Raw genomic sequence first — 12303 nt, forward strand, 5'->3', positions numbered from 1 at the left:
TTAAATTAAAGGGTGTCTCTTGAGTGTGGATATGAGCCAGGAATTTGAGGAAAGAGCATTTAGACTTATGCCTCATCTAAGCTAACTAGACTCACCGTAGGCCACAGTCTTGTGGTCCTCTCGATTCCAAGTTCAGTTTCAGACCCAGCGGCCTGGCTGCCTCTTCCCTGGAACATCTGAGTGGCGTCTAACTTTGCATATCCGAAGTTTAACTTAGGTTTTCCAGCCTTCCGTCTCTTTCCACACTGTGTAGTGGTGCTCCTATCCACCCGAGGGCTGAATTGAAATTCGGACAGTCACGTTCACCTTTCTCCAGCTCAGCAGCTAAGAGCACTGGCTGCTCTTCCAGAAGACCCAGATTCAATTCTCAGCACCCACATAGCAGCTCACAATCATCTCTGACTCCAGTTTCAGGAGATCTGACGCCCTCTTCTGGCACTGCATGCATGTGGTACACAGACAAAACACTCCTCATACGCATAAAATAAAATAAAACCTTGTCAAAAGGTAAGGCAGATCCTAGTGAGTCTCCTTCATAAAACACAGTTTTAAACATTTAGGCTGGGTGGTGGTGGCACATGCCTTTAATCCCAGCACTTGGGAGGCAGAGGCAGGTGGATTGTGTGAGTTCGAAGCCAGCCTGGTCTACAGAGTGAGTTCCAGGACAGCCAGGGCTATACAGAGAAACCCTGTCTCGGAAAAAAACAAAACAAAACAAAACAAAAAAAACATTTAGGCTAAATCTTTTCTGTGCTCTTAAAATCTCCTCACTGTCTAGAGCCAGCCCATCCTTCTAGCTTCTAGCTTCATCTTCCCTGCTTAGGTATTCCACATAAAGGTCTCAGTGGTCATCATCAACTGGAGCCAGAGCAAGCCCTCCAGCCAGCATACCAGCATGCTCTCCCACACACTAATGTAACATCTGGCTACAGGGGGTGCTTGGACCAAGAAAGATAAGTACAGGCTCCCTTAGGGGACCAGGATTGCTGAAAGAGTTAAAAGGTTCCTTCTCCAAACCTTGCCCTCCCTCTCCTATGTCTGCTTTATGGGCTTAATGAGAAACCCAGGCACCGCACAAGAGACGGCAGAAATAACTTCTGGGGCATCGCTAACTCATTCAGCAGCAGGAGACTTCAGGCTGCCAATGCTCCAGGGAAGATAACCCAGTGGAAAGAAGGTGGATTTTACAGCCTCGGTCAGACGGAATTTTGCAGAGCTGAGTGTGAGCTCCTCCCCTCACAGGACTGAAAAAGCCAGCTTAGGTTCCTCAGCCCCTCTTCAAGACATTTGATTAGGAATTTGGGGGCGGGCCCTGGCCTGGCACAGGCTTGCACACTCTCCGTAGCCACTCACTCCTCTCTAGCCTCTCTCCCACATTCTCCAACCCAAGGAGGCCAGGCAGAAGGACGTGGTCACTCCGAACGGTTCAACCCAAGGTAAGTGTGCTCCTATTTCTTTAGGCTCACTCCCTTGCAGCTCTGTAAAGAGAAACAAGGGGGGAAGGACAGGGCTGGGGAAAAGAGTGGGCAGAGATGGGTGATTCCTCCCACCTGGTCCATGCCTTGCAGGGATGCTGAAGAGAGGCAACGGCAGGGGCACGGGCTCCGGCGTGTTACCTGTCTCCTACAGCTCCCTGTGGGTGTTGGGAGCCTCTCTCACACAGATATGAAAAGATGAAGAAAATAGCAAAGTCGCTCTGTTGCTACCTATGAGTCCCAAAATGCTAGGACTCAGGGCACTTTGAAGAATAGTCTCTGAATGTCCCAGAAATCTCTTAGAGAGGGGGCATGTTGGAGGGCAAGCTTTGTGTAATACGTGTGTGGTTGGAGTAAAAGTGAGAGAATAAAGAATTGATCCAAGGAGTCATGGATGGAGTGGTGGACCCCACTCAGGCTAGGAGATGGTTTTTAGTTTGACCTCAGCTCTGATAGGAGAGAGTCTCCCCAGAGTGAAGAAACGAAGTAGTACATTTATAGCTCCTGAGTCAGGATCTTCAAGTCTGAAAGAATCACTCCTGGAACCCTCACAACTGAATAGAAGGTCTCTAGTGCAACAAGAAACAATTTAAGAGTATACAAACCTGAAGCCACACTCTAGATCGGGTGGGCAAAGGCCTGCACTCCTTTAACTAAGCTTTTCCAGCAGCCATGCCTCTGAGGGGAGGCCACTGTGGCTGGGCAAGGAACCCCGTGGAAAGCTGAGCCTTGAAGAGGAAGGTAGTCCCCCTCTGCCAAAGTGCCTAGTCTGGAAGAGGGACAGAATGGACAGAGGCTCAGTGTGCCAGCCCTCTCTAAACAGCCACCTTGGTTAGTCCTGCAGCAGCCCAGGGCTGTGCATGGAAAAAATGCTCTCTTGGCAATCGGCCGCTCCATCCGTCTTCTCTCCTGGCCCAAGTTAGGGACCAGCCAGCATCCTAGGCAGTGGGCAGTTGAGTTTGCTCCTCAGAAACACTGTGGCTCTTTGTTCAGGGACCGGGGATGAGCCAGACTACCCATCCTGAGCCATCCAGGGAATACTGGGATGAGAAGTCACAAGGGAACTGTTTTCAGGGAACAGAGGGGCCTGACAGGGATGCTGCCCAGAAATGGAGTAGTTGGACTGTCATAGCTGGGTCTCCTCTCATCACTTCATAGGACTGTCCTGCCCACAGCGGCCAACCCCAGCACAGCCCGATAGAGAGCACCAGGAAAGGTTCTACGTATTCTGCCTTCATAGTTGTGTCCTGGGAGGTCGCCCTGTTCATGGGGACAATGCAGTGCACTGGTCATAGCAACCTAGTGTAGAGTACCCATATATGACACCCCTGGACCCCCACCATCTATCTACACCTGCAGCTTCCCTCCTGGAGGCCCCAGCGTGCCTGTCTTGCTAGCAAGCTTTAATGCAACAGACTCCCCAGCAGCATGGGTCCTGAGCCTGGAAAGCCAAGTGACATCCCTGAAGGAGGTAGCTTAGAAGAGAAGTGGTATACCTCATATGTGGCACATGCCTTTAATGCCGGCACTCAAGAGGCAAAAACAGGTGGATCTCTGGGAGTTCCAGGCCAGCCTGGTCTATATAGTAACTTCTAGGGCAGCCAAAGCTGTGTAAGGAGACCCTGTCTCAAAAAGGAGGACTAACTCCCACTCCTGGCTTTCCTCCACCCTTTCCATTTCTCTCCCAGTTCTCAGTGTCCCTAATTCATTTCAATCACCTCTCACATGGTTCTTTCGCTCCCTATGGCGGGTGAGAGGAGTGTTAAGTCCTTCAGTCTTCAGGGCCACAAAAGAGAGAAGCAGACCAGGCCAGACACAGTACAGTCAGCCCAGAAGACAATCATTAGCGCCATACTGGGTTCCCAGTCTGGAAAGACTGAAGTCTGGCTACACACTTAGCCACAAGCTGCTAACCAGTGCGTTTTTTCTCGCCCGGAAGACTCACAGGCCATAGCCCTTTGGAGAATAGCCCAGACCTTGTGGTGGCCACAGGGGAGCCACACCCTCCCACACACTCATGACCACAAACCCCCAGGCTGCCCACGAGACCCAAAGGATCTTCAGGAAGTCGATCAGCTATTCTCCCCCTTTGAAGTCCCAGTCCCTTCTGGAGGTTTCCTGGACACGGGAAGGACCAGGAGACTCTTGACCTTGGACTCTGAGAAAAAAAATTCCCTGCGAGTCCAAACTTGATGGGAGTTCAGACCTCAAAGTATCCCACCATAGACAGGAAGGTATATAATTGGGGGAGGGGAAACAGACAGACAGGGAGACAGTAACTGCAAGGCTCTCAGCTTCAACAACAGAACCTCAGGGTGCTAGAGGATGCGAAGGATCTGCCCTTCCCCAAACTGCAGCCCACGCCTTTTGGGTTCTTCTCTCATCTCAGGCTCTTTTCATGGCTGCAAGACCAGAAGCTAAAACACTGACTTTCCCAGCTCCCCACATATGCAGAGCCAGTAGGAGGAGGTGCCCGGGTGAGGGGAAGCACAGCTCCTGCCCTCTAGCACTTGACTGTCGTCACAGCATCATCTGTGTAGTTCAGAACCTACGGCCAGCCTGAGCCACCCAACTGCCCTCCCACCCAACCCCGCACCTTCATTCATATCCTCTTTTGCTCTGTTCTCTCCCTTTCTGCAGAGACAAAATGCAGTGGGCCTCCATCCTGCTGCTGGCCGGGCTCTGCTCACTCTCCCAGGGTCAGTACGATGAAGACTCTCACTGGTGGATCCAATACCTCCGAAACCAGCAGTCCACCTACTATGACCCCTACGACCCTTACCCCTATGAGCCCTCCGAGCCTTACCCCTATGGAGTGGAGGAAGGCCCAGCCTATGCCTATGGTGCACCACCTCCACCAGAGCCCCGTGATTGTCCCCAGGAATGCGACTGCCCCCCCAACTTCCCCACGGCCATGTACTGTGACAACCGCAACCTCAAGTACCTGCCCTTCGTGCCCTCGCGCATGAAGTACGTCTACTTCCAGAACAACCAGATCTCTGCCATCCAGGAAGGTGTCTTTGACAATGCCACAGGGCTCCTCTGGATCGCTCTACATGGCAACCAGATCACCAGTGACAAGGTGGGCAGGAAGGTCTTCTCCAAGCTCAGGCACTTGGAGAGGCTGTACCTGGACCATAACAACCTTACCCGGATGCCCGGCCCGCTGCCTCGATCCCTGAGGGAGCTCCACCTGGACCACAACCAGATCTCACGGGTCCCCAACAATGCTCTGGAGGGCCTGGAGAACCTCACAGCCTTATATCTCCACCACAATGAGATCCAGGAAGTGGGAAGTTCCATGAGGGGCCTCCGGTCCCTGATCCTACTGGACCTGAGTTATAACCACCTTCGGAGGGTGCCCGACGGTCTGCCCTCAGCCCTGGAGCAGCTGTACCTAGAACACAACAATGTCTACACCGTCCCTGACAGCTACTTCCGGGGGTCACCCAAGCTGCTATACGTCCGGCTGTCTCACAACAGTCTCACTAACAACGGCCTGGCTACCAACACCTTCAATTCCAGCAGCCTCCTTGAGCTAGACCTGTCCTACAACCAGCTGCAGAAGATCCCTCCTGTCAACACCAACCTGGAAAACCTTTACCTCCAGGGCAACAGGATCAATGGTGAGGTCCAGGGGAGGGAGGGGACTCCTTGAATGCTAATAGGAACACCAAAAAAAAAAAACCATAGGGAGCCCAATGATCAAGTACACTGACCCCCAAAGCCCTGTAGTCAGCTAGGTGTACACTGGTCCTTCAGTGAGATAAGAGAGCTGACTCCAAAACTGGTTGGCTCCAAAGACCACATCCTAGGACAAGCAAGATTCAGTCCAAGGCTTTCAAGGTGAGCGCTTGGGCTGGGGGGAGGCGGGATGAAGACAATTAGCATGGGGAATGGTGGAAAGAACTGGCCACTTAACAAGTCACGGGTTGGAGACAGCTGGGGATGCATGGTTTAGGAGCACCGAGAAATGAGTTTAAAGAAACGTTAGAGCAATGGTTCTCAACCTGTGGGTCGGGACCCCTGAGGGTTGAATGACCCTTTCACAAGAGTTGCATATCGGATAGACTACGTATCTGATTATGATTCATAACAGTAACATGTTTAGAGTTATAAAGTAACAACGAGAATAGTTGTATGGTGGCGGGATCACCACAACATGAGGAACTGTGTTAAAGGGTCACAGCAGAAGGAAGGGTGGGAACCACGGCTCTAGAGGGATATTCATGAAGAGGGAGACTTAGTGCTCCCTTCTGAGGTCTGCCTTACAGGGAGGTTGGGCTGGTAAGAAGCCAAGGTCCGTGAGCATCCTTGTAGTCACCAGAGGATGCAGACTGACACACACACACACACACACACACACACACACACACACACACACACGATTCTTGCCTGCACAGCTAGTCTCCTGTTTTGCTGTTTGTTTTTCAAACTTACCAATTGATGAACAAAAATGGGCAGCCCTCCCAGAACTGAATGTGGGACTTCTTGCCGGTTCCCCCTGGAGTCCCAGGAGCCCCTGGTGCCAAGGCAAAGGCCCTCCCTGAGGCAATAAGAAGCCTTGGGGAAAGAGCACAGGACTGTGTATTTTATAAGAACTTCCCTGCACAGGCAGGACTACCTCTCTGAGACTGCGAGATAAAAAATGAATTTCTGATTGACTAGCGGCCTTTCAGCCTCTCTCCCTTAGGATCTCATGTTCAGAGCATGCTAGCATTACCCCAGTGGCTTTTGATGTCCTGTTCTCAGCTGGAAAGTACAGGGCCAGCATTTAGTCTCCCTCCCCCTGTGGCTCAATCCTCTGCTCTGGGGAAGGGAGGCCTGGACTGGCCAGGCAGTAGGCTTTGAAGTTCTTTGGGCCTGCTGAGAAGGAATGAGCTAACAAAGCACGGGGGAGACTCTGTCCTGTCCTCTCCCTGCTCCCTCTCCCTTCTCAAGGGACAGATCAGTCATTTAACAAGATGTTAACAGCCAGACAGCCTTTCTCAGGGGGAACAGGGAGGTTGCAATGAGGCTCTGAAGTCAAAAGCTATCTGTCTGGTTCTTTTATTTGAACTGGCAAGGCACTGTTACAGGAGTAACAGCGGCTTTTACTTAACGTCCTCTTTTGGGGGAGGAGTCCTGTTAGTCCCAAGGTGACAGTGGGAGTTGTTTACTCTACCTTAAAGATAATCACACACCTCAGGAGTTTGGCATTTTCTCACAGCTGTATGTCCCACTCTGCAGTCACCGACCACCTACTCTGAATCCAGAAGAGCTGTCCTATGAGAAATGTCACACCATGTGCTAGACCTAGTCCAAGTGTGACTCTGAACATGTGGCAGAAAGGCACTTGGAAAGAGCGCTTGGAAAGTGAGCCAATGTCTAACTCTCCAAACAGAGAGAGGTGGTCAGGACAGTCTCGTCACCCTTATTATGTCTTTATGCAGAAATATCCGGTCAGATACAAGGCAACCCCTCTCCCATAAGCTGATCAGAAAGTAAATTATTCACTGGGTTGTCCCAAGGCCATGCAAGAAAGCTCTGTGTTCAAATCCCTGGGAAATCTCAGCTTCTACCCCAAATCCCTGTGAGCCAGGTTTGGAGCTAATTCCTTCCTCCCTGGTTATCACTCAATCTCTCTCCCAGCTTCTCTTTTAATAAGCAATGTAACCCCCATATCTTATCATTCTCAAATTAGCAAACCGTGTGTGTAGAGCGCATGGTCCAGAGGACCTACCTGGTGCAGAGTTTCACAGTCAGTCCCTGGTAACATAGTGTCAGCTTGCCTTCTTGTTGCCTTTTTTAGAGTGGACAAGGCATAGTCTTGGCACTTGTTTTCTGAATTGTCACCATGGGGACAGTAAAAGAAAAATCATATTCCAGCTCACCCAGACTAAGGAAGGTAGAACCTCCCCTCCCCCAACTCCTGCCTTTTGTAAAGGACCTAAAGCCAGACATCTCTGACCGAGAACAGAAACAACCTGGCTGTGATGCAGGAGATGGCCCCTTAGCTTGTCTGCCACACACTCTGGATAGCCAGGAAGGAGGGATTCCTGCGTGGGCAGCTGGTGGCCATGTTCGGGTGAAGGTGAGGTAAGGGGGACCCAACAGAACAGGAGCCCCAGGCCTTCAGAAAACTAGACAGCAGACAAACCCATGCACACCTCCTTCCAATGCCTCCCTCAGTTTTTCCAACCTGGCAGAGGAGGAATGGTGGAGCAGACAGAGCCATGGAATGTTATTCAGAAGCTGTGGGATCCAGTGGCTTGGGGCGGGATTGGAATTTGGAAAGACTCCTGTCTGTATTTAATCTGGGCTGGAAAAATGTCTGCCAGGGCCTCCTGACAGAAGCCCTGACCTACTGTGGGCTTGAGGAAGGTATGTGGAGGGGTGCTTTCCGAGCTCCCATGAATATCTGATGTAAATGCTGTGCCGAGTGGCTCACGGGTATGGGAGCTTGGATGTTAGCACAGTTTGCAGGCTCCATGTCCAGACCTCTGGCTCAGTCCCAAATAGGACTGAAAGTGACGAATGAAGCTCAGCCACCTTATGTCCCCTCTGGCCCCTGTACACAGGTCACAGACCCAAACCCCACCTGCACTATGCCCACTAAATCTGTTCCCAAGGACAGGAGGAAACACCAAAAGCGACTCAGATCTTCTGCTCCTCCTCAAAGTGTGCTTGGCAGTCCCACTCTTCCTGGGACCTAAGTCTTCTCTGGGCCTGAATTCTGTGTTTTAGCGCAGCATAACATGGTTTGCTACAGCACATCAACCTATCTCGGGCAGTTCTTAAAGGAGATTAAAAGCAACTGATGGGTGTTCGTTCAAAAGCATGGTCCTCCTCAGCCTCAGCCTTCCGTGCCGTCTTTCTTGGGAACCTTCGTTTTCACCCTCTCTACCTCCCCCAGGAGGAGCCCCTACTGTCTCTAAAAATTGGGTTAGCTACTACCAGATCATAGTTCTGATCATAGTTCCAGGCACCTCTGCAAGATGAGGGACGTCTCTGGTGGGACAAAGCCAGCCCTGCTCTACACCCAGCTCGCAGCTGCCAGTATAGACCCAGCTTGCAGCTGCCAGTATAGTATCTGTGAACGATGTTCACAACAGATTCCACCCTCACACCCCCCGACCCGCCACCCCCACCTACCACTTCATTCTAAACCAGTTCACAAAAAAAATGACAAGAGTGGCCTTCTGGGGAGGCAACTGGAAGGAAGGCATCCCCGACAGGCTGCGTGGCTTCCGAGGAGGGCTTCACTGGTGTGTTTGGAGTTTGGACTAGGATCTTGATTATCTTCCTTTCCTTTCAAGTTACTGACTGCAGACTGTGGTCTTACCTGAGGGGACAACAGAGACAGCTGTGGGAAGCTTTATGTGTTGAGATGACCCAGAACTACAACATCTGCTTCATGGCTTAGGGGGACTCCTCTACAAAAGAGTTCCCAGAGACTTCTGAGAGTAAAAAGAGGCCACGGCCTAGGGGGATGGCTCTGTCCCCATCCCCACCCCCATCCCTAGTCCAAAGTACAGATCCTCAGAACCTACAAGGTCTTGTGGGAAGGATACCCAAGGACACTCGGGGCCCTGGAAGTGCTTGTGGCAGTGGGGAGTTAAGGGAGCGGGCTGCAGAACCCGGAACATTCCCCTGGTGGTAGGGACATCTTGCCTGTAATTCTAACCTTGGAAGACAGATGGTCCCTAAGGCAAGATAGCTACTTACCGAGAGTAGTGACACCGACAAGCTCTGGGTTTGATTGAATGACCTTGCCTCAGTGAGGGTAAGCAGTTGGTGAGGATCCCTGACATAAGCTTTGGGCCTCACATACATACGTGCACACATACACAGGTGTTGTAGTACATGCAAACACGATACACACGTATGTGTGCCACTCACACATGAAGATTGAAAAGAAAAAAAATAAATAGAAGAGGTGTGGTGGTACACGCTGTGATAACCCACGCTCACACAGGAGGTGACACATCTGGACTCTATGAGACCCTGACCCCCAAAGGCCGATGCAATCATACAAGGAGGCAGGGAAATTATTTGTTTGATTTTGTTTGGTTTAGGATATTTTTTTGAGAAAGGGTCTCTCTGTGTAACCCTGGCTATCCCGGAACTCACCGTGTAGTTCAGGTTGGCCTCGAACTCACAGAGATCTGCTTGCCTCTGCCTGCCTAGTGAGGCTAAAGGGCTTGTGCCAGCACAGCTGGTTAGTTATTTGACTTTGGCATTTCCAACCTGCCCTCTCTTCCCAGTCCCCTGAAGGTTCTGGCTTCCTACTACTGTCTGTACCCGCAAAACAACTGGAAATGTTCAAGGATAGTGTGCCCCCCATTCCTGGAGCCGCCTTCTTGTAGTGAGCTGCCATCGGCAAAGCTGTCCTTCCACAAGTAGCTAAGCTTTCAGAGAGAGAGGTTTTGAGCACCACCTACCTTCTGCTTCCCCCTGCTGCCCACAGACAGGAAAAAACAAACAACAAGGCCCAGTGGGAAGGACACCTGGGGACATTTGGGGAGCAAAGAAAAAGGGGAGTAGGGGGTTGAGCTCACACAGGACCAGGACTGGCTCTGTTCCCAGCAAGTGCTCTGTCCCCCAACAGTGCCAGTCTGACTCCAATTCCAGAAAAACGTTATCCCCTAGCTCAACTCTTCCACCCCACCCCCACTCCAGTCTTGATTCTTTATTTCAGCGGGTTCAGAGGGGCCTCTTGTGCCCATTTTGTATCTGTTTCCTAAGCTGGGTTTCTCCCACCCGCACACCTTTCTTGTCCCTCCAGAGTTCTCCATCAGCAGCTTCTGCACGGTCGTGGACGTCATGAACTTCTCCAAGCTGCAGGTGCTCCGCCTGGATGGGAATGAGATCAAGCGTAGTGCTATGCCGGTGGACGCCCCACTCTGCCTGCGCCTCGCCAGCCTCATCGAGATCTGAGGGGCCTCGCCTTGGGCTCTGGGCTCTGGGTACCGGGCACCGGGCTCCGGGCACATGCCCTGCCACCCCGCTGCATTCGGCTTGAAGGTCTGGTTTGGCTTTTGCTGGATGGTCTGGGACAAGCATGTGACAGAAGTCCGCAGGATCTTATTCAGTCTCCTTCCAATAGGCCAAGTTAGGTGAGATCAGGGGTCAGGCCAGTCTCTGCAGGAGACGAATGTGGTGGTAAAAGAAATGGCCATAGAGTCTAGCCCCAAAATCTTACTATCCCTCAACCTTCCCCGTGACCTAGTCTGGCAGACCATTACCTTGCTTGGACAGCAGCATACGGCCAGTTCCAGACAGTCTGACTTTTTGAGCTGCGCTCAACAGCATAGCCAGCTGCTTCTACAGTTGCTCTGGGCCCGTATTCTTTGCTCCTCAAAATATCACAACATACCTCTTGCCCAGCCACCTCCTCCCATGGCCCACCTCACCCCCTCTGCCCCTCTTTCACTGAGGCCTCTTCTAATGTCTTAAGTCAGCCAGGAGACACACACACACACCCTAAGGCCAGTGGGTAGCTGTTCAACAAACTGTGGAGAAAGGCCACGCTCTTCTCTGAGGTTAAAAGGATGTTTAAAATCATCACACGCATACCCCCAGCCTCACCTGTTTAAAGTCACCATATTGAACAGCATAATGATGATAGTCATGAGTTGATAGCAGAGAGGATAACCGGCTCTATTATGGAGGATCTATCAGAGGAGGGAAGGGTTGAGTGGTCATTATCAATATCCATAAGAAGATGGGGAAGGGTCACACCTCAGAATAGCAGAACTGAAGGGGCAGTCCCCTCTCCGGTTTCATCTGACCCAATACGATCTGCACCCCTTTTTTGGCTTTTAGTATCTAAGGGGCAGGTGTGGTTTTAAAAACATGAGAAAGAGCCTCTACCCATCCTTTGATCCATGTGTGAAGGTTTGTTACATAGATGGCAGAGGCAGACTCCACCAGCTGAGGACTTACCCGCTAACCCAGACTAGGGGGGTGATCTCAATAAGTGATTTGTCCCTAAAGCTAGAGTTTGAGGTAGCAGCTCTGCTGGAGATGCTCACCGGGGTGCAAGAAGCCCTGGCCAAGCCCAAGTCTTGCCTACACTCGACCTGGCTTCTTCTGCTTTCACACTACGGAGCCGCACCTTATGCCCAATGGTCCCTGTGATTGGTAGTTTGTCTGAGAGCAACCCTGTCTTCTCCTTTTTAAAGGTGATGTTGCCTAGGTACAGCCAACAGGTTCTTCTAGACCTCACTGAGATAGGGCCACCTGGGCAGCCAGTGGCAAGAATCAGTTGTGAGATGTTAGCCTGAGGTGGGTCCCTACCCAGATGCCGTAGACCCCTGACTCTGTGTGCACTTAGAAGCAAACTTCTCTGGAAAGGACAGGGTGGGGCGGGGCGCTTAGACTGTGCCATGGGTTCCAGAACCTGAAATCCACAAAAGCCAAACCAGCTTGTTTCACCCAGGGAGAGCCACCTACGGAGCAAGCCTGCCCTTGCCTAGGGCTCTTGGGAAGTACCTGCGTGCGAGCACCGGCATGCCTCTATAGAGGGCCCTCAGCATGAAGCAAGCATGAATGATGGCTAACCTGACCAATAAAGTTATTTTATAAGTGCATCTGCAAGGATGGAGTCGTTGATAGCAGCCCTCAGCATCACCTCGGGGCACCTAGACACACAGGCCTGTAACGGTATAGGCTCTGTCTTTTATAAGAGCTTTTTAAGAACTAGCCTATATTAAAAACTCAAGTTAGCTGGGCAGTGGTGGCTCACGCCTTTAATCCCAGCACTTTGGGAGGCAGAGGCAGGCAGATTTCTGAGTTCGAGGCCAGCCTGGTCTACAGAGTGAGTTCCAGGACAGCCAGGACTACG

General features: G+C 51.5%; 1 protein-coding gene across 1 annotated transcript; it reads left to right on the top strand.

Moving 5' to 3' along the window:
- Positions 1-1100: 1100 nt before the first annotated feature.
- Positions 1101-12050, top strand: Fmod (fibromodulin). Its single transcript, XM_031382955.1, has 3 exons — positions 1101-1436; positions 4116-5101; positions 10243-12050. The coding sequence occupies exons 2-3, from the start codon at positions 4123-4125 to the stop codon at positions 10392-10394; spliced, it is 1131 nt and encodes a 376-aa protein (XP_031238815.1). The 5' UTR covers positions 1101-1436; positions 4116-4122; the 3' UTR covers positions 10395-12050.
- Positions 12051-12303: the final 253 nt, after the last annotated feature.

This window comes from Mastomys coucha, unplaced genomic scaffold (assembly GCF_008632895.1).
Source record: "Mastomys coucha isolate ucsf_1 unplaced genomic scaffold, UCSF_Mcou_1 pScaffold1, whole genome shotgun sequence".
NCBI classification, from domain to species: Eukaryota; Metazoa; Chordata; class Mammalia; order Rodentia; family Muridae; genus Mastomys; species Mastomys coucha.